The sequence below is a fragment of the Ranitomeya variabilis genome, chromosome 1 (genome assembly GCF_051348905.1).
Source record: "Ranitomeya variabilis isolate aRanVar5 chromosome 1, aRanVar5.hap1, whole genome shotgun sequence".
NCBI classification, from domain to species: Eukaryota; Metazoa; Chordata; class Amphibia; order Anura; family Dendrobatidae; genus Ranitomeya; species Ranitomeya variabilis.
Window position 1 is genome coordinate 1067486783 of NC_135232.1, and position 21919 is coordinate 1067508701.

Consider the following 21919-nt stretch of genomic DNA (forward strand, 5'->3'; position numbering starts at 1 on the left):
TTTACCCTTCGCCACGACAGCACCCCACATGAGAGATTTTCAGAGATTCATTATTTGGGTGGGATTACTGTATTAAGAACAGCTCTACCAAAGGTCAGATCAGAAGATGCAGATAGATCAAGTCTATAATGGTTGTAAAAGGTAGAAGGTGTAGACCAAGTTGCGGCCTTACATATTAAATGGATCGGTACATCCGCTTGTTCCGCCCAGGAGGAAGCCATGGCTCGTGTCGAGTGCGCTTTAATACCCGCTGGAGGAATCTCGCCTTTTGATGTATAGGCCAAGCAGATAGCATCTCTGATCCATCGAGATATGGTAGCTCTCGTGACCCCATGTCCTTTCTTGTGGCCCTGAAAGGAGATAAACAGAGCCCTACTCTCCCTCCATGTCTGACACCTTTCTATATAGGTCAGGATGGCTCTTCTGACATCTAAGGTGTGGAATTTATGCTCTTCTGGAGTTACAGGTGGATCAAAAAAGGAAGGGAGAAATATCTCTTGGGACCTGTGGTAGGTGGACGCTACCTTAGGGAGGTATGAGGGGTCTGGTTTTAGGACTATCCGATCCTGGAATATCAGTAAGAAGGGTGGGTCTACTGATAGGGCCTGGATGTCGCTAACCCGTCTAGCTGAGGTTAGGGCTACCAAGAGGGCTACTTTATATGTCAGGATTTTTAAAGGTATTGAATCTAGTGGCTCAAATGGGGAGCTAGTTAAAGCCTCTAGCACTAGATTTAAATCCCACGGGGGTAGACGGGGGATATGGACCGGTTTACTACGTTCACAAGATTTTATGAATCTGGAGATCCACCTATTAGCTGCTATATTGCATCCATATAGGGCTCCTAATGCCGAGACCTGAACTCTCAAGGTATTTACAGATAATCCTAACTCTCGGCCTTTCTGCAAGAACTCTAAAATAGGTGTGATTGGAACTTGCTTAGTGAACGGTACTGCGTGAAAGTCTAAAAATTTATTCCATACCCTACTATATATTAGGGTGGTAGATCTTTTCCTGCTCAATAAGAGGGTGTTAACTAGTTCTGCTGAGAACCCTCTTGATCTTAGTAGTTGCCTCTCAAATTCCACGCCGTCAAGTGAAGACCTTTCACTTGCGGGTGGAAAAAGGGGCCTTGGGACAGCAGTTCCTTGTCTGATGGGAGGATCCATGGATCGCATAGGCACATGGTCTGGAGACAAGAGAACCATGGTCTTTTCGGCCAGAATGGTGCAATGAGGATCACTCTTGCTTGTTCTCTCCTGATTTTTCTGATCACTAGAGGAATCAGAGACATTGGAGGAAAGGCATATGCCAGCTGGAACCTCCAAGGATGGTGGAGAGAGTCCAACATATCTGGGTGATCCATGACGTTCAGGGAAGCGAACCTTTTTACTTGCCGGTTGTCTCTTGTGGCAAATAGGTCGATTTGTGGTATCCCCCATGACTCTGTTATCACACTGAATATGGATCTGTTTAAGGTCCATTCCCCTTGACGTAGCTCGTTTCGGCTGAGGTAGTCTGCCCTGATGTTTTCTACACCTCTGATATGCAGGGCTGTTAGGGATGTTAGATGAGTCTCTGCCAGCTGAAAGATGTCTGCAGCTATGGTCATTAGACTTCCTGATCTTGTGCCACCCTGACGATTCACATATGCCACTGTGGTGGAATTGTCCGAGTAAATTCTTACATCTGCTCCTTGAATCTGCGGAAGAAAGTGATTTAAGGCACATTCTACCGCTTTTAACTCCTTCCAATTGGAGGAACATGACAATTCTGCCTGGTCCCAAGTATCTTGGGCCAGACTGTTTTTCATATGTGCTCCCCACCCAATAGGGCTGGCGTCAGTGGTAATTATTTTAGACGGGTCTATTATCCATGGCACACCCTCTGAGAGGTGGTCCATGTCTAGCCACCAGGATAGTGATTCTAAGACATCTTTGGAAAGAGTTATTTTGCTTTCTAGATGTCCGTTTTTACCCTGAGCCGACAATACCTCATACTGTAATTGACGAGTATGAAATTGTGCCCATGGTACAGCAGGGATACATGATGATAAGGACCCCAGTAAGGACATGCTCTTCCTTAGTGTCATGTAGGGGTTGCGTATTGCGTCTGATACCCTTGATTGTATAGTCAGTTTCTTTGCCTGGGGGAGGAAGCATCTCTGACTTACTGAGTCTAGCTGGATTCCTAGAAATGTCTGGACGGTTTCTGGATTCAGCCGGGATTTTTCTAAGTTGATGATCCAACCTAACTCCTGTAGGGACGAGATCGTATTAGATAGACGAGTTTTACACTGAAGCATGGAATTTCCCACCACTAGAAAGTCATCTAGGTAGGGTATTATCAAGGTATCTTGTTGACGTAGATGAGCCATTACTTCTAATATCACCTTAGTGAAGATGCGGGGAGCCATAGAAAGCCCAAATGGCATTGCAACATACTGAAAGTGACGAACCTGTCCTTCCAGATGACTGCTACCCTTAGATACTTTTGATGTTCCGGATGTATGGGAAGATGATAATAAGCATCCTTTAAGTCTATTCCGGCCATGACACACCTAGGAAACAAGAGTTTTATGGTTGAACTAATAGATTCCATTTTGAAGGTATGATTACGCAGGAAGGCATTTAACCTCTTGAGGTTTATGATGGTTCTAAATGAACCATCAGGCTTATTGATCAAGAATAAAGGGGAATAGAACCCCCTCCCTTCTTGGTCTTGGGGAACTTCTATCAGGACTTTTTTAGACAGAAGAGATAGGATCTCTGATTCCAGAGCCCTTTGTTGGTCTTGACCTTTTGGAGATGTTACTATAAAGGAATCCCAAGGGATTCGCTCAAATTCCAATTTTAGGCCGTATTGTACAATGTCCAGAATCCACTGGCTGGATGTTATTTGTTCCCATCTGGGGAAGAAGAATTTCAATCTGCCGCCTACCTCCTGGTTAGCGGTATTTGCGTTTCGGGTTATGGGACCCGCTAAAAAAGGCACCTTTTTGCTTCGGGTCCTTCGATTCCCATCGCTCCCTTTGTTCGAACGGCTTGTTCCTGGTAAAGGGACGTCTTTTGAAGGCTCTCCTGTAGGATGGAAGATACTGGTTAGGGAAGCCTTTTTTCCTTTCACCTGCTTTACTTAGGAGCTCATCCAGTGCTTTTCCGAAAAGGAACTCACCCTGGCAGGGGATCGCACAAAGTTTTGCTTTGGCCTGTGCGTCCCCTTTCCAGTTCTTTAGCCAGAGTGCTCGCCGGGCTGTGTTCACTAGGCCGGCTGACCTGGCTGCTAGGCGTAGCGAGTCCACAGAGGCATCAGCCAGGAATGCTACTGCTTCTTTGATTAGAGGGAATTTCGGCAGGATTGACTCTCTCGAAGTTCTACCTCTAATCTGTTCCTCCAATTGCTCCATCCACACTAGCAGTGACCTTGCAGTGCAGGTGCTGGATATGGCGGGTCTGAACGCCCCCGTGTTGGCTTCCCACGACCTTTTTAGTAAAGCTTCCGCTTTACGATCCAGCGGGTCTGTCAGGACTCCTGAATCTTCCACCGGTAAGACCGACTGTTTGGTTGTGGAGGCTACAGCGGCATCCACCTTCGGCACCTTTGACCAGGTATTTAGTTCCTCGTCACTGAAGGGATAGCGTCTTTTAGAGGATGATGGTAGAAAACCTCTATTTTGCTTATCCCACTCTTTTTTTACTATTTCTTTAATAGTTTTTATTACGGGGAAGGACCTACGTTTTTTCTGTCCTAACCCCGCGAACATGATATCCTGAGCCGTTTTACTTCCTTTCTCCTCTGAGCACCCCATCGTGCTTCTGACCGATTTTATTAAATTGTCCACACTGCTGTTGGGAAGACAAAGTCCCCCTTCAGCCTCGGATGAGCTCGGCTGGGATTCCGCTTCGTCTGAGGATATACATACGTCCTCTGACTGTGAACTGCCCGGAGATTTGGACCTACTAGGCTGACGGGTACTGGTAGTACTAGTCTGCGCCAACCCCTGCATTTCTTCCCGGATTATAGCTCGGACATCTGACGGAGTCATTATGTTTTCCTGTCGTAAGGTTTGCACGATACACTCCGAACATAGTTTTTTGACATAATCATCCGGGAGGGGCTGTGTACATAAAGCACATTCCTTGTGCTTGGACTTGTGTGTCCTTTTCTTAGTCTAGAGGAAGGATACAGGAGGAACATATATCAGCATATAGGAAGAGACTCTTTCAAAAACTCACCCAGTGAAGCTGACAGGTACCGGTTCTGGAGGCGGATTTCGTTTGGTGGTAGAACCCTTCCCTGGAGGTCGATCACCACTCTTTGTGCTGCTCCTAGCGCTCCTCTCCTTGCTAGGAGAACGCTGTTGCACTGCGGGCAAGTGCGCATCGTCGGCCGGTGAAGCCATCTTACACACACCGGCCCGACGCTAGCGCTGCATTTTTAAAACTGCCGCCCATTCTCCTGCCTCCCCGGACCAACCCGGAAGTGCTCCAGCGACTTCCGGGTTAGACGCGCCGCTCTTACTCACCATGCGGCGGCTAGGGATATTAAGCCGGCCGCTGCAGCGCGCGCGTCCTCACGGTGCCGGGCGGACCCACGGTGACCGGACCCGGACCGTGGATGCTTGGCCAGACGAGGGGGGAGGCTGCAAGCAGGGGCTCCCCCGCCGCTGCTTCTGGAACCGCAGCCCCTGCCGTTCCCTCAGATACCGACGCAGGCGGGTGCATGGCCCAGGGATCCTCTTCATCTGTAGGTAAGCCGGGTCCCTGTAGGAACAGGAAACCTAAACTGAGGAGGAGAGGGGACCGCCTCCTTTTATTCTGTAGGTTTCCTGTTCCTATGGGGCGGATCCCTCTCTCTCATGTGGGGTGCTGTCGTGGCGAAGGGTAAAAATAATAATCTTATATTATTTACATATATATTTTAATGTCGATTTTTCCGCCTGAAAAATTCACATAAAAAAACAAAAAAAAACCTGTGTGAACAGATCATAAAATACTTGAAAATTAAAGTAAAGAATTGCTTGGTGGGTCCTCACATGGTAGAGCAGCTTCAGTTCGTTCTGTACCTGCATGTGATATTAGGAAATTACTGGGCCACTGTCGATTTTATTGACTCAATAAAGAAAACTACTTTATTTATGCAAAACGAGTCACCAGCTCCATCAATTCAGAGATACACTTAAAAAGGCGGCCAGACATGTACGACCATGATAAATGGAATATAAAGAAAGGTCCCTGATGTCTTCCCCTTACCTGCCTCAGCTAAACTGAGACCTGTCCCCAGACACACGGGGAGAGGCCGGCATCAGCCTAGTAGAGCGAGGCGGGGCCTACCTCTGTGACTAATTGTTCTAGTCACTTCATTCCCAGCTATTTTAGCCGGTTTAGAAACGCGCCATTTGCCCCCTTCCTGGCCAGGAACATTATTTTTTTTGCATATATTAGTAAATGAACTTTCAACTTATTTGAATATTTAAACATTTTTATGCCTATTTTTATATTGGGCATCGTTTAAAGAAGCATAGAAAATACGGCACCGAATCATCAAGACTGGAGAGGACATGTTGGAGTTAGATGCTCCCGATAACAGGTGCAGGTTTCTTAATGAATCGCGAGGGTCTGAGAGTTGGTGTGCCCCTTACCACACGTCCTACTCCAGCCGGCTCGACACAAATGCTCTGCATAGTGAGCGGCGGAAGCGCCAGGGCGTGCCAACAGCCTCAGAGAACACTCCTCTATATACAGAAAACTGGCATCCCATCACCAATCCAATAGTGACGGTGAACAAAGTGGAATTTTCAGGATTTTTGACAATTTCTCTACCATTGATAGTCCCTTGTAACATACTGAAGGACTCACCTGAGAACAAAAGGAGATTTCTTTAAAGCCCTTTTCTATAACAATCTTCTTTGTGTCAGGGCTGATGAGGTAAACCTCTGACTGACCAATCTGGAAACAAAAAATATAAAATTAATCCAACATCATATAATGGAAGAGTCCATAAAATGGATAACAAACCGTCTCCAACAACATTGATCAGTAAAGGAAACTGAAACCTATCAGGTCCAGTCCCCGAGGGGGACTTTTAGACAAAATAATCCTGCCATCAAGATCTACGCCATGCCGCTATTCTGGCCTGGGAATGCTACATGGCCATGTGTGCTTGTAAGTCACATCTATTAGCATCAAAAAGTAATTAAATGGTGCAGAATTTAGGTGGTAACTAGATGATTTTTGAAGTTTAGGCTGTTGGGCAAGAAGGATAGATATCTACAGAAAAAAAAAAAATCAATTTGAAAAACTTCTGTGTATATTGACTTTGTGGTGAACTCTAATCATTTAACCTGAGCGATGTCTCGTTTCATACCGTGAACAGCATAGTCTGATTTTCCGCCATGTCAGTCGGCTGCACAAAGTTCCGAACTTCACCAGAACTTTGTAAATCCACAGAATGGTCATATTCCTCAAAAGATCCTGGAAGGCTGTGCCGACCGTCTTCCCATTCTCTTATAAACGAGTTAGTCCTTAATCCAGGCTGAGAGTAAGATTTACGTATAGGTTTATTTTTATCATCCTCAGTAAAGGTCGACTGGAAAACAGAACGTAATTTGTCTCCAAAACGGATTCCGGTGCTGGCGTCTGACTGTTGAGGAGGAGAAGGAGGAGGATCGCCGTTGAATTTCTGTTTGCTACAGCTGACATGGTTGAACTTGTCAATACATTCATCGATGAGAGCAGGCGGTGCCTTCTTGTGAGCTACAATAACTCGGCCACAGAACAAGACCTCAAACTTTTTCGAGAAAGAGTCGTCCCCATCACATAAATGAGAATGGATTTCTTCTTGCCGTGCTAGTTTTCCAGCTTGTCTGATTGAGCCAATTATCTCAGGCACCTAAAATACAAGATGTGGGTTCTATTAATCACATAAAGATAAATTAACACTTTCTCAAAAACAACATGGGCAAATTCTATCTAACTAAAGCCTAACCACTGCACAACAAAAACTTAAAAATGGGTGGATGCAAAAGTTTGGGCACCCTTGAAGATGAGTGTGCTCACATCTTTGACCAAGGTTTAGCCTGTTAGGGTTATGGCTTGTTTACCATCATCATTAGGAAAGGTCAAGTGATGCAAATTTCCCAACTTTATAAAAACCCAGCATTCTTAACCTTGTGCCAAAAAACAGCAGCTATGGCTTTGTCCAAGCAGCAGCCTAGCACTCTGAACGTGGTGGAGCACCACGAAGGAGAAGGCTATAAGAAGATAGCAAAGAGGTTTTTTTAGATGCCCTTTCCTCACTTCAAAATGTAATTAAGAAATGGCAGACAGCAATAACAGTGGTGGTCAAGATAAGGTCTGGAAGACCAAGCTAAATTTCAGTGAGAGCTGCTGGTAGGATTGCTAGAGAGGCAAATCAGAACCCTCATTGACTGCAAAAGACATTCAGAAAGAATTAGCAGACTGAGATTCCTGTCGTACATTGTTCTGCTGTTCAGAGCTGGAAGGATTCTCCAAGAAAGAATGGATGAAAATCCATCAAACAAGAATTGAAAGACTCTTGTCTGGCTACAAAAAGTGTTTACAAGCTGTGAGTGTTACTAGATACTAACTGTGCAGGGTGCCCAAACTTTTGCATCCGCCCATTTTCCTTTTTGTAACTTTTAAAATGTATTTTAGGCAAAAAAAAAAATAAAAAATACAAAAGGAAATGTGTCATCTGTAACTTTAGACCTTTTAGAGATCGTTTAATCTTCAACTTGCTTAACAGTTCACAATAACAGTAATTTTGACCAGGGGCGTCCAAAGTTTTACATGCCACTGTACGTGGCATCCCTTGGCATATAGCAAGGGATGCACAAAGCAACATTATGATGTTGTGGCAAATCTACGACTATGTGGCGATAGGTAAAATGTGAATACATCGATTGATGTTTTTGGGAGTTTTTTTTTATATATTTGGAAGTATAAATTCATAGGTTTTGTTGTTAACCAATATCTGTTTTTACAGATTCTTCTTCTAGCTTTATGGACTATAAAAAACGTGATAAGGCCTGGGTATCACAGCTTGGGACGGTATTTGGTGAGAGGTCCATTGTGGACACCGAAACTATAGATATTAAAGACTTGAAGCTAAAAATTAAGGACACTCTGAAAAAGAGGGCTAAGGTGTGGTGGAATAAGGCTGCACTTGAGAATTACCTGCAAAAAGACATCATACCTAGAGGTCTTAGAATTCAGTTGTTCCCAACTCTCAACGTAGAGGATCATTCTTTCACCTCTAAATGGGAAGAGACTCTTTCTAAGTGCTCTTGCACTTTATTAGAACTCCTAATAGGTTTTGACAAAAAAAAACTATAGATAATCTTGAAAAAGAGATTGAATCAATACGGGAGAAACTACAGAATAAATTAAGTACAGAGGATTTAAAAACCTTTGATACGACATTAAAGCAAGATCTTGATAAGTGGGAAATAGAAATCCAACAAAATAAAATCAAAAAATTCCAAAGAGATCTTGGAGACTACCAGGCTAATAAAGTCTATCGTTGAAAATCTAGAACACCCAAACAAAGAAATCGCTCAGTGTCAATATCAAGCGTTTCGACTATCTCAGAAGGAGAATGTGGAGAGGGTTTTTTAGGCAAACGCTCGAGACCAGGAGAGGAGGATCTTCAAGAAGACTCTACTCCAGGCCTACATTTACTAACCCCAATGGTCAAAAGATCCAACCGCCCCTACAATTTCAGGGACAAGAAACAACCACAGAGAAAGAAACACTAAAGGTAATTAATCTTTCCAATCATGTTCTGACCAAGACACAATACGATGTTCTATCAAAGGGTCTTTCCTTTGCCCCCGTAAATAAATTTGATTATTTTATGGCGGTCAAAGATTTAGACCTTTTTGCACGGAAACTAATTTTTAAAAAACATTTTAGTTTAGATACATCTATGACTACGGATACAGAAGTGCAGGCATTATATGATCTAGAATCTCTAGCTAGAGAACATGTCGAGGAAGAAAATCTAGATAAATTTCCAATACCGTCGCATTTATTCCGCACTTCTCGTACCTTTCCCCCCACTATCTGCCTGTCCACAGGTTGAAATATTTGTCAAGATTGTGAAAAAGGAATTTGAACGTCTTGACAATACAATTAAAAAAGACAACCTCACAAATGTTCAAAGAAAAGCCATTAAAAGAACTTTCCTCTCTTACAGACATAGTGATCAAAAGGGCAGATAAGGGTAGAAATATAGTGTTGTGGCCGACAACTGCTTATGAAAAAGAGGCATTTAAACAGCTGAATTCTCCGGCTTGCTATAGGCGCCTTGATCAGAACCCTGTACTCCAATTCAAAAATGAACTGGCTGATATTTTGGAAAATTGTGTGAGAAGAGGTGTAATTACTAATAAATTAAAAGATTCTCTAACACAAGATTGTCCAGTTACACCAACATTCTACCTCCTCCCAAAAATTCACAAAGACCCCCAAAACCCACCTGGGAGACCTATAGTCTCAGGGATTGGGGGTCTTTGTGAACCCCTCTGTAAATATATTGACTTCTACTTACAAGGATGTGTGGAAACTCTACCTTCCTATACAAAGGACACAACCGACATTCTGAGGAAACTGGAGGGGGTACATCTGGAGGACGACATGTTATTGGTTACCTGCGATGTGGAGTCCCTGTATACCTCAATAGGGCATGACCACGGGATGAGGGCAACGGAGTTTTTTCCTGACTATGACCAATCTAGACTCTGATTTGGTCGAATTTATTTTAACTCTGTTACAATTTGTTTTGACACATAATTTTTTTGTGTTCTAAGACCGCCCCTTCCTACAGCTCCAGGGCACTGCAATGGGGGCCACTTGTGCGCCCTCATATGCAAATCTGTTCCTGGGACTGTGGGAGAGGGAAGCGGTCCTTGACACACCAGGTCACAGTCACCTCATCTCGTGGTCACGCTTTATAGATGATATATTTCTCATCTGGCAGGGCTCCACACCGCAGTTGGAAAGTTTCTTGCAACTATTAAATTGTAACTATTTAAACATCAAATTAACATGGAAATACAGTAGGACAAGGATTGAGTTTTTGGACATTCTGATAATAAAAAAAGATTGACGGAATGGTGGCCACAGATGTCTACCGTAAAAGTACAGCAACTAATGCTTTATTGCATGCGGATTCATCCCACCTGCCAAATCTAAAAATAAATCTATACCAGTTGGCCAGTTTCTGAGGATCCGACGGATATGTTCAGATAACCTTACGTTCCATCAACAAGCAAAAAATCTTACCAACAGATTTGTAGAACGGGGTTATAAAATAAGGGATATAAGAAAGGGCTACTCTAGAGCCATTAATACAAACAGACAATCCCTCCTGACGTACAAACCAAAAAAATCAAAAAGATGAAAGGAATGAAATGAAACCTCATTTCATCTCTACCCTCAATGCCAACTGGAAACAGATGAAAGATATACGGACTAAAAATTGGCCGATCCTTCTAACCGATAAGGATCTCAGGTATCATCTGACTCATACACCTTCGGTTACATGGAGGAGATCCCGCAACTTAGGTGATATTCTAACCAAAAGTCATTATGTCCCGCCAAAAAATAATCAATTCCTCTTTGGTAGCAGGGGCCCACCATGGGGTTCATATTCTTGTGGGAAGTGTTCGATATGCAAATATCTACCTAAGAGCACTCACTTCACAAACACTAAAGGTACCTTCACACGAAACGACGCTGCAGCGATAGCGACAACGATGCCGATCGCTGCAGCGTCGCTGTTTGATCGCTGGAGAGCTGTCACACAGACAGCTCTCCAGCGACCAACGATGCCGAGGTCCCCGGGTAACCAGGGTAAACATCGGGTTGCTAAGCGCAGGGCCGCGCTTAGTAACCCGATGTTTACCCTGGTTACCAGCGTAAAATGTAAAAAAAACAAACAGTACATACTTACATTCGCGTCCCCCGGCGTCCGCTTCCTGCACTGACTGACTGACTGAGCGCCGGCAGTAGCAGGGCACAGCGGTGACGTCACCGCTATGCTGTGCTTTCACTTTCACTTTGCGGCGCTCAGTCAGTGTGGGAAGCAGACGGCGGGGGATGCGAATGTAAGTATGTACTGTTTGTTTTTTTTACATTTTACACTGGTAACCAGGGTAAACATCGGGTTACTACGCGCGGCCCTGCGCTTAGTAACCCGATGTTTACCCTGGTTACCAGTGTAAAATATCGCTGGTATCGTTGCTTTTGCTGTCAAACACAACGATACACGGCGATCGGACGACCAAATAAAGTTCTGAACTTTATTCAGCGACCAGCGACATCACAGCAGGATCCTGATCGCTGCTGCGTGTCAAACTAAACGATATCGCTATCCAGGACGCTGCAACGTCACGGATCGCTAGCGATATCGTTACAAAGTCGTTTCGTGTGAAGGTACCTTAAGGGTGACAAATCCTTTAGGATCGTGCATCATATCTCATGTCTCACAGAATCTGTTATTTACAATCTCACCTGTCCCTGCTGCTATATATATATATATATATAGGGATGACCACCAGGACCTTAAAGGTTCGCATACAAGAACACATCAGAGACATCTTAAATGCCAAAAAGGCGAATATAGACTTTGCAATTTTAAAGAGCATCCAGAGACACTTTCATGAAAGCAATCCTAAGGGTATACGAGTCTGTGGAATTGATCGAGCCTATATGGGTAGTAGAGGCGGAGATGTTAAATGTAAACTTCTGCAATTGGAAGCAAAATGGACAGTGGTTCTTAACACAGTAACTCCTTCTGGTCTTAACGAATATGTTAGCTTCAAGTCTTTCTTATAAACATCTTACTGCGCTATTTTAAATATGTTCCCTTGTTTGTTTGTTTTTATTATCAATATCTAATCATTGTATTGTTTATTTAGTTTTCTAGTTATCACCTTCAATAATTTCCTTACCCGTGTGGTGTCTATTTTGGAGTTCCGTGGTGTGGATTCTTTCGGTGTACTGTTTGGCGATATGCTATGAATAATCCAACGAGAGGGATATGGACAAGGATTATGAAGAAAGAAAAAGAAAACAAAGAAGGACCATTACCCTATTCGTTAGGCTGGGTTCACATTGCGTTATGGCTGTACGTTAAACGGACTACGTTACACCGTGGCATAACGTGGTGTAACGTAGTCCGTTAACGCCGCCATTGAAAGCAATGTTGGACGCATCGCTAGTTCACGCCCACAATGGGCGTGCACTAGGTGATGTGCCGTCATTGAGTGACGGACCCGAGACGCGGGCTGCAGCGTTTCTGGGTCCGTCACTGCTAGCGCAGATGGAGCTAGCAGATGCTCTATCTGCGCTAGCGCTGTGCCAAAGTCGGCACTTGCGTTAGCGCAGTCCGTTAGCATATGCGCTGAACGGACTGCACTAACGCAATGTGTACCTAGCCTTATACATAGTGTTACATTTACGTCTCTTTTAACTATGTATAGTTCAGTATTGAGCATTACTATTCCCTCAGATTTGCTAATCATTATTATGATGTTATTGGTCCATCTAATGTTGTTCTTTGCATTGTTAGGGCTGTTTTAATTACTTTATTGCGCCCAGACGCGCCGTGCGCTGCCCCGGTCCAGCGTCCGGCCCGGTGATCGGCTGCCCTGGGGATTGGGGAGATGATATTTTTCCTCTCTCCAATCCTGCGGGGTGCTGGTTATCGGGGGTCAGCCGTTTTGAGAGCGGGGTATCACGAGGAGGCGCGCTGATTGGTGCATTACTGTACTACCTTTTTTTTTTTTTTTTTTTTAGTTGTAAATAGCCAACATGTGATCATATCCAGAATGGCCATTGGTTCAGCCTTCAAAGGTCCTTCATGCACTCACCTACTACTATCCGGTACATGTGACCTGATCATGTGATCTTTTTGAGATCTCCTATTGGTGGAGACCTTAAAAGGTCCTTGCAACCAGCAAATCCTAAGGAAATTTACAGCTTTGAATATGCTGACCCTATGGCCAATAGCCATACTAACGCTCAAATTACACACCAGTTCCATATACACTCTAATACACGGCACTATATAGGGAACTCACTTCCCTCATGTTAGCCATGCCTCCTGACGAAGCCTTAGTGGCGAAACGCGCGTTGAGGTGCCCACCAGCGTGACAGCAGGGGAGATACACCAGCTTTAGCTATGGCCACAGGTACTACATGAATATTTGTTCATGCTATGACCAGTTGTGACCCTTTCACAAGTTGGTGACTATACTTAGGTATAGGCTCATACAAGTTCCACTATTTGTGCATTGTGAAAGGGACTTATGCTATATTAATGATGATATGTTGGTATAGTTTCTCCACTTGTGTAGATATAATTTGATATCCCTGGTCTCAGCTATCTATATACTTTACCATAGGTACATTTATGTTTCCTCTCATTGAGGTTTTTCATGTGTTCCATCTCGTACCTTTGGCTTATTGGCACCCCCGGCTAGTCCCACGGTGGATGTTGTGGTTTTGTCTTGGATTGCCTTCTTTGTACTTGCTCACACTATTTGACTTGTCCATGTGACTTTACATATTATTTTGATATATATAATAAAATTTGCTATATTTCGTTATATATGTACAGACTATTATTTGGTCTCCTCTTCAATCTATATAGCCCGGGATGCACTAAGCAACATTATTATGTTGTGGCAAATCTAGGACTATGTGGTGATCGGTAAAATGTGAATACATCGATTGATGTTTTGGGGAGTTTTATATATATTTGGAAGTATAAATTCATAGGTTTTGTTTTCTGTCAGACATATGACTGGCAGTAGACGATCCATATACTATTCTCGCACAGGGACCCCATTTTTTGTCTGCATCCATCCCTGAACATCACGGTATACAGCGTTATGATAATACCACGACAGGACTTAATCGCGCCAGTTTAGGTCACGGGCGCCATTGGTCCAGCACTCAGTTTAGTTTTCTGGCTCTTACCACAAAAAAAAAAACAAAAAAAAGAAACACACAAAAGGCGAACTCTGCCTTAATTTCTCATGGTGTTAACAATTAATGGGATTTTTGCTATTCACGAATATGTATTGTCAACACTAAAAAAGAACCCAAATAAAAAAAAAGAAAAAAAAAAAAAAAGAGGGAACGCATAAAAGATGGTTATAAAATAAAATGAGGAATAACCAGACACTCTGACCCACATCCCTTTTTCGCATGCATTTGCCCACTGAGGCTTGTGATTGGCTGCTGCGGTCAGGTAATGAGAACATTACTAGATGTGCCCTGAATCACATCCAGCTCCAATGACCGGGACACCAGTGACTCTGGTCCCAAAGAACAGATGTGATAAAACTGTGCCATATTACTGCCCATAGACTTACATAGATGCACACACTGCACTTCCAGGTATCCGTAACCACAGGATATGCCACAAATGTAGAAATGAGGAGACCATAACACGGTCGTGATGAAATCCATGAGGAAAAGAAATAGAATAATACGCATAGAGTGGTGCCATGACACCGGGACTACTGGTTTACTAGTTAGTAGTGATGAGTGAATGTGCTGGGATTAGGTGTTATCGGAGCATGCTCCAGCGCGGAGGCCGGGTTCACATTCGCGTCTGTGTGCGCAGCATATGATCCGCATGCGTACATATCTTTAACACTGTGTGTACGCAGGGACATGATTTTACATGCGTAGTTTCACGGTGTGCGGCAGTGTCCTCTCCGCACATGTTGCATTTTTTTGAGGCGTCAAATATTGTGCAATCGTCCGCATGCGTACAATTGCGTAAAAAAACGCATTAGTGTCTATGGGAACACATTGGAACGCAATGACATGCGTACGAATGAGTTTGATATGCATGCATACTTTAGACTGCGCATGTCCAAAAAATGATGTCACCGCCTCCACCATGCGCATAAAAAACGCAAATGCATTTAAACGCAGCGTTTTTGTTTGCGTCGTGCAGATGATACGCTGCACACAAACGCTAATGTGAACCTAACCGACTGTCTTCAGCGTGCTCGAAAAATATATGTTTGAGTCCCCGCGGCTGCCCAACAGACAACACATGCAGGGATTGCCTAACAAACAGGCTGTTGAACAGCGACGAGACATGCAGCCGCAGGGACTCAAACACAGGATTCGAGTACGCTGCAGTCAGTTAGTACCTGAACGTGCTCAGTTAACACCTTGTCCAAGCATGTTCACTCATCACCATTTATTAGGCAAAATAAACTTTTTTTTTGCACTTTTTTTTTTTTTAATTTTCAAATACTTTCCAAGAACAAAAATGGACAAGGTGATTTTGGTCACCAGAAGGGATTGTCTGTCTTTTACAAGAGTGAAATACTATATTGGAGCTAGGATATAAAGTCAATTCCTAATACAAATTTAAAAAAGGTAAGTTTATAAAATGTGATAAAAGGAAAAAAAAAAAAAATCCAAAAATGCAATCTTTGTAGTGAAGCTGCAGGCCCCAGTCCTCTGCTCAGAGCTGCTCTCACTCGTGTGTATGAGCTCCCAGAGGATTTCACGTTCAGGTAATGTTTGGTGACCCAGTTTCACAGCCCCGGGCGCCGTGCGTTCTTACTGTTTGTCTGGAATGTTAAACTAGAGATTAGAAAGTGACCGGTTCCCGGTGTCCGCGTCTCAGCAATGTAAAGCTCCCCGAGCGAGCAGGCCCCGCACGTGCCAAATCTCTGAAAGGATTCTTTGTCAAATTACACATTTTTCATTTTGCAGCAGTTTACTTACAAAATAGCGAACCTTCAAAAGCCTTGTATGTGGTCTCCTAATGCAAATATCCCCTCAGCCCAAAACTAATTCTCCGGTATACGAAAACACCTTGGTATAAATCTGGCATTTACACGGTAATCAGCTCCAGTCATTAGTAGATAACATGTTTGGATAGGGTTTATTGGAAACAGTCAACAAGCCTGTTCTCAGGTCACTAATAGCCGAGCTGGTACCCTGCACTATGCCCAATAAAGAGTCACAGATCACAAATCAAGATCTGCAGCAAGGAATGCTGGGGGATTTCAGCTCTGATGAATACAGAGAAAAATACGGTAAGTTCCATAGAAGATTTACAAGATGACTCTATACTTGCTTTTACAATGTATGAAGAGATACCCCATACATTTCAGGTATATGTATGATACAGACCTGGGCTAACTGTGGCCTGCGAGCCACAGCCAAGCCTTAAGCTGTTCCTATCCAGCCTGCTTAATGGGACAGCAAAAGGGCTGGAAGCAGTGGCTTGTGGGCCGCATCTCAATGTCAACCATATCTGAATCCTCAGGATGCAGATTCCTGTGAAGATAATGGTGGGAGCCATCGGCTCTGTCTTCCACCATTCTGCATGTGCGATTGAGTGCTTCACCACAGCAACCGCGATATCGTCGTCAGATGGCGCCTGCTGTGGAGCCTCAGTGTACACAGCACATTCACTTGAAGGGGTAATGTGTGCTGCCACTATTATATGTATGTGGGGCCATTATGTTTTATGTGGTGGTGGGTTGGTTATCATGCTCTGTTGAGCGGCATCGTACCGTTACAGTCCTCCTAGGTTGGGGATCACACTGTGGGAACCATCATATTGTGTTGAGGGGCTCATACGTTGTGTGGAGACTGGGCATTTAAGCTTGGTGAGGGCCATCAAGGTTTCTGATGTCATGCTTTTTGGGAGACAGTGGGGGGCTCACACTCTGTGGGGTGGAGGTGTCCAGTATATTGTGTGGGAAGCTGTGGGACCATCATACTGTGTGTGTGGGGGGGTGCCATGTCCTACTTTTTGTTGGGGCATTATAATGTTTTGGTGGAAGCTGTGGATGATCGTACGAGGGCAGAATAACACGAGCAATACAATATACGGCTTTTTTTTTTTATAGACTTTATAAGAATCAGTAAATTATATGGTTTGATCTCCTCATAAGCAGCATAACAGAATAGAACAACAAATAAGTTAATGACAATATTGAACAGAATGTTAACGTATTGGTGCGGCCTCCACAACAGTCACTGTCTGTCATGTGGCTCCTTGGGAAATTTAATTGCCCACCCTGGCTATAAAATATTTATATAAATATATAAATAATGGCTGATCAGTACAGGCAGGATAAGGGTGATGTCCAATAACTTTTTTCTATTCCAAGAGCCAATCTCACTGATGCAGAATGGGAAATGTTATTGAGAAAGAAGAAGTAAAAGAACCCCCCCCGTAATTCTGCTAAAGTAAACTAGTGCGGCTGCTTCCCACAATAAAGCTGAACTTCGCTGGACGGTCGGGTTAGGAAGAAGCAGAGTTAATATTATGGCTTTACTAAGAACAGCCAAGTGATGTCAGAACGACGTGGACAAGTTGGTCTCGATGCTCCTCACCTTCTGCATGAACTGACATTTCTGAAAGGGTGACAACCACCAATGACAACACTAACAATGGCTATAGAGGTTGTCGGCAGCTGAGGTAGTAGGAACGCATTCATTAAAAGGGGGTATCCCAACAAAGTTGACATCTATCCACTGGAGAGGTGTTCACTTAATTGCTCAGGGTCTCACCTCTTGGACTTTCACCAATTATTATAAAAAGGGCCTTTGTAAAAAGGAGCAATGGCTTCACAGGCTACACCAAACATTGAACAAGTGAGCAGTCTTGTAGAAAAGAAGATGGACCTCCAACATACATTTCAACCTTGTGAGCCAGAAGGTCACAGCAAGGGTCAAGGATAAGTGGACACTTTCTGATGACTTTTAGGGAGAGAGTTGACCTTTACTTTAATGGTCTACTGGGGTAGTGAACACCAGGAGCCATTGTCCAAGTTTGGATCGACTCCAAGAGGGAATAGGTGTTCAGGCCCCGATGGCCATATACACCCCCAAAACCTTCAGGAGAGAATCCATAGAGGCACAACTAGAAAAAAATGGTTTTGACAACCAAGTACAATGAACACAACGATTGTCACCCAGTAGAAACGTCAACTAGAGTGGTGACTTCAGGCTCCCTTGGATCACATTCAACCTCAGAGCTTCACTTAAGAGTTCCTGGGTCACCTACAAGTAGTCGTTGAGTCAACCTGCTAGAACTCCCTCTTCCTTTGTTTGAATGTACCATCCTTTACCTAATGCCCACCCTAAAGCCATGGATAAGAAGAGAGACTACATTTCATTTTAGTCACCAAGCCAAGCGACGATATAGCAGCCTTGAACGTATGCAGACAATCCAGTCCAGTATGGGATACAAGTGCTGCAGGTGCTTTCGCTGTCCAAAAGTGGCTCCACCTAGTGGCCAATAGGCACAGACAAGTGTGGAGGGGTAGAAAAGCGACAACTGTTCTGCGCACAATACTGGGTCAGAAAAGTATCAGTTGTCAGGGTCAGGCAGTCCAGCACATCTACTCCACTATAAGGAGACTGCACTACATAGACCAGCAGTGGTGGCACACGGGCAGACGAGGCATCGCTCTACAATATTATATAGACTGTTCAACGGAATCAGAATAGTAATAATTAAGAGTCACAGCTGCCAATTCACACAGCCATTATATTACTACATGGAGCAGCTCGGTCATGTAGGAACAATACCACATAAAAGTGATGTATGAGTCATGTAAGAAGAGATGTGCACGTCACCTCGGGAGAGGAGGTCAGAGGAAGAGGAGGAGGAGGAGGAGGACAAGCCATTTTATCTCATCTCAGAAAAATGATTTCAAGACTGGCAAAGAATATAGTGGAAGCAAATGATGGGAACATATAAAGCCTTGTATAAAAGGAAGTTAAAGGGCCACTGTCACCCCCTCCAGCCGTTATAAACTAAAAGAGCCACCTTGTGCAGCAGTAATGCTGCATTCTAACAAGGTGGCTCTTTTAGTTTTAGGTTCAAGTATACCCCAAATAAAGTGTTTTTATACTTAGCCACAATTCCTGTCTCTAGCCAGGTAGGCGGGTCCTCACTCCCCAGCTTGACCAGCTCCTCTGCCGTCACTCCAATCTTCCTGCGCTTTCGGCGCCGCCCCCTCAGCGCTGTTATCGTTTCAAAACCGGCGCCCGCGCTGTGTACTGGTGTCCTGCGCAGACGCAGTAAGCTCTGGCCGTCTGACGTCCCTGCCAGGCTTGCACACTGCGCCTGCGCGGGCATTGCGGCCACCCACCTTTGGAATCCCCGCCCCGCACTGTGTTATGCATTATGCACAGTGCGGGGCGGGGATTGCAAAGGTTCCACCTATACAGAATATTCCGTGTAATGGCTGATACCAGAGGACAAAAGACATCCAAGAACACCAGGATGGATCGCTGCACAGCAAATAGCTGTAGGACCTGTGATGACTTCACTGCCATGTGATTAGGGCAATCACATGGCAGTGACGTCACCGCAGGTCCTACAGCTATTTGCTGTGCAGCAGATCCACCCTGGTGTTCTGTGGATGTCTTTTGTCCTCTGGTATCAGCCATTACACGGAATATTCTGTATAGGTGAAACATAAATATATACTGATAAGAAGACGTTTTCCGGGGATTCCAAAGGTGGGTGGCCGCAATGCCCGCGCAGGCGCAGTGTGCAAGCCTGGCTGGGATGTCAGACGGCCAGAGCTTACTGCGTCTGCGCAGGACACCAGTACACAGCGCAGGCGCCAGTTTTGAAAAGATAACAGCGCTGAGGGGGCGGCGCCGAAAGCGCAGGAAGATTGAGTGACGGCAGAGGAGCTGGCCAAGCTGGGGAGTGAGGACCCGCCTACCTGGCTAGAGACAGGAATTGTGGCTAAGTATAAAAACGCTTTATTTGGGGTATGCTTGAACCTAAAACTAAAAGAGCCACCTTGTTAGAATGCAGCATTACTGCTGCACAAGGTGGCTCTTTTAGTTTATAACGGCTGGAGGGGGTGACAGTGGCCCTTTAAACATTGATGTCCATGTGCCTCCTTCCTTTTATCAGACAAACCTTGTATGCAAATAAGGCTACTTTCACACTAGCGTCGTGCGCTGCACGTCGCTATGCGTCGTTTAGTAGAAAAAACCCATCCTGCAAAAGTGCTTGCAGGATGCGTTTTTTCTACATAGACTTTTATTATCAACGCAGTGCGACGCATTGCCACACATCGCAACCGTCGTGCTGGGTCGGACCGTCGCCACCAAAAAACGTTGCTTGTAACGTTTTTTGGTGCGTCGTTCCCGTCTTTTCCGCCTCCCCGCACCTCACAATGGGGCAGCGGATGCGTTGAAAAACAGCATCCGCTGCCCCCGTTGTGCGGCGCATTCACTGCTAGCATAGGTACGTCGCAATTCGTCGCTCGTCGTCGGACACTAGTGTGAAAGTAGCTTAAGCGATCGAAGATTCACCCACATCATTGTCCTAAAACTATAAAAACACAGACAGGCTGACAGTTAAACATTCGTGCAGGACAATGCCAGCATATGGATCTTCTAAGCGAATAACATTTTATTTTATTCACTCTTCAGCCAATAGCATATGAGCAACACTGCAGTGTAAAGCAAGGAGGAAAGAATAGTAATGCAAACTTCTGCAGACTGTAATGGTGGGGTCTCACTGGGGAGGTGGATTTAGACCAAAGGGGGCACATGGCATCACAGCCCCATTAGGCCCGTCTATTGGCTATTTGTAAAGAGATGGACCAGCTGCAGTGTTCCCCTTGAAGGCATCAATGCTACTGTGGTGTAGAATGTGAATAATGTTTTGTTCCTGATAGGATTCCTTGGTCTAACAATTGTAATTCCCCTGTGGGCTGCAGTAATAACCAACAGGGATAAGATGTCACTGTCTAGAACGTAGGTGAAAGGTGAAGTAACAGCAGGCATAGAGACAGTGTGAGGGTTAAGTGTTAGCCCAGAATGGGGAGGGGTGCCTTGGGCCCACTTGTCCTGTGAAGCTACAAGGAAAGATGAACTCTGACTACATGGGGTGGAAGTTATTGCAATTCGAATATACTGCTAGTGGTGGGGAAGAATTCCTAGTGCTAGAGAAGATAGCAAGAGGGATACGCTACTCATACCGAAACCCAGGGCTGACGTTGTGCCCAGTACCTGTAGGAAAGATGGCAACCCGTTGGGGCTTATCCTTTATGCCTTTTTGGTAAAGACTGACATTTGTCCAATAAAAGTTTGATTGTTTTTATGGAATCCGTGTCCACTGGAGTCTTTACTGCCGAGATTCTAGAAGAGGAAAGTCTGGAGCCAACGGAGGCCTGTGGCCTTGAAGCAAGTGATATGCATCCACACAGCAGTACACCGGGACAAGTGATGTCTGTAGGGTGCCAGAGCGAATGGCACCCTACAAATTTACGGTGTCTTTACTTATGCTATTCTCTTTTCTTCTATTATTTCTGTATTATTCATCATGGCTACTGGTTTAAAATGAATATGAGGTGTTTTTACTATACTTTGTTGCGATGGTAACTGGGAAGATTTCGGAACCCCATTTCATTGATGGTTCAGAGGGGTCAGCCGTGTATTAACTCTTGGTAGCGGGGCAGATGTTTTTTTCCTAAAGAGGTTTCTGATTGGACAGTGAAAAATCGGGAAGAAATCTTGCTGATAAATACCAGGTGGTAAAGGTGGTTTCTGCCAGTCTGAAGAAAGGAGAAGATGATAAGTGCCCTCCCTCCCTTAATTTCTTATCGCAAGGTTTGTTGAATGGGGTTTATGTCGCCCATCTATGCTGGGTGGACTTGGTGATTTTTCATGGTTTGATTATTATTTTAACTATTTATTGATTAACTAGATGGTGGCCCGATTCTAACGCATCGGGTATTCTAGAATATGTATGCGTAGTGTATAGCGCAGCCCACGCTGTACATTGCGCAGCCCACGCTGTACATTGCGCAGCCCACGCTGTACATTGCGCAGCCCACGCTGTACATTGCGCAGCCCACGCT

At 44.5% G+C, this 21919-nt stretch overlaps 1 protein-coding gene across 4 annotated transcripts in view; it reads right to left on the bottom strand.

Annotated features, from left to right (window-relative positions):
• TBC1D1 (TBC1 domain family member 1) overlaps nucleotides 1-21919 on the bottom strand; it is a 241174-nt gene that overhangs the window by 82035 nt on the left and 137220 nt on the right. For all 4 annotated transcript variants that reach the window (XM_077279915.1, XM_077279920.1, XM_077279916.1 and 1 more), the window contains 2 exons: nucleotides 6367-6891; nucleotides 5859-5948 (listed from right to left, as the gene is read on the bottom strand). In XM_077279915.1, the coding sequence (XP_077136030.1) occupies nucleotides 5859-5948; nucleotides 6367-6891 (615 nt within the window). The remainder of the gene's footprint in view (nucleotides 1-5858; nucleotides 5949-6366; nucleotides 6892-21919) is intronic.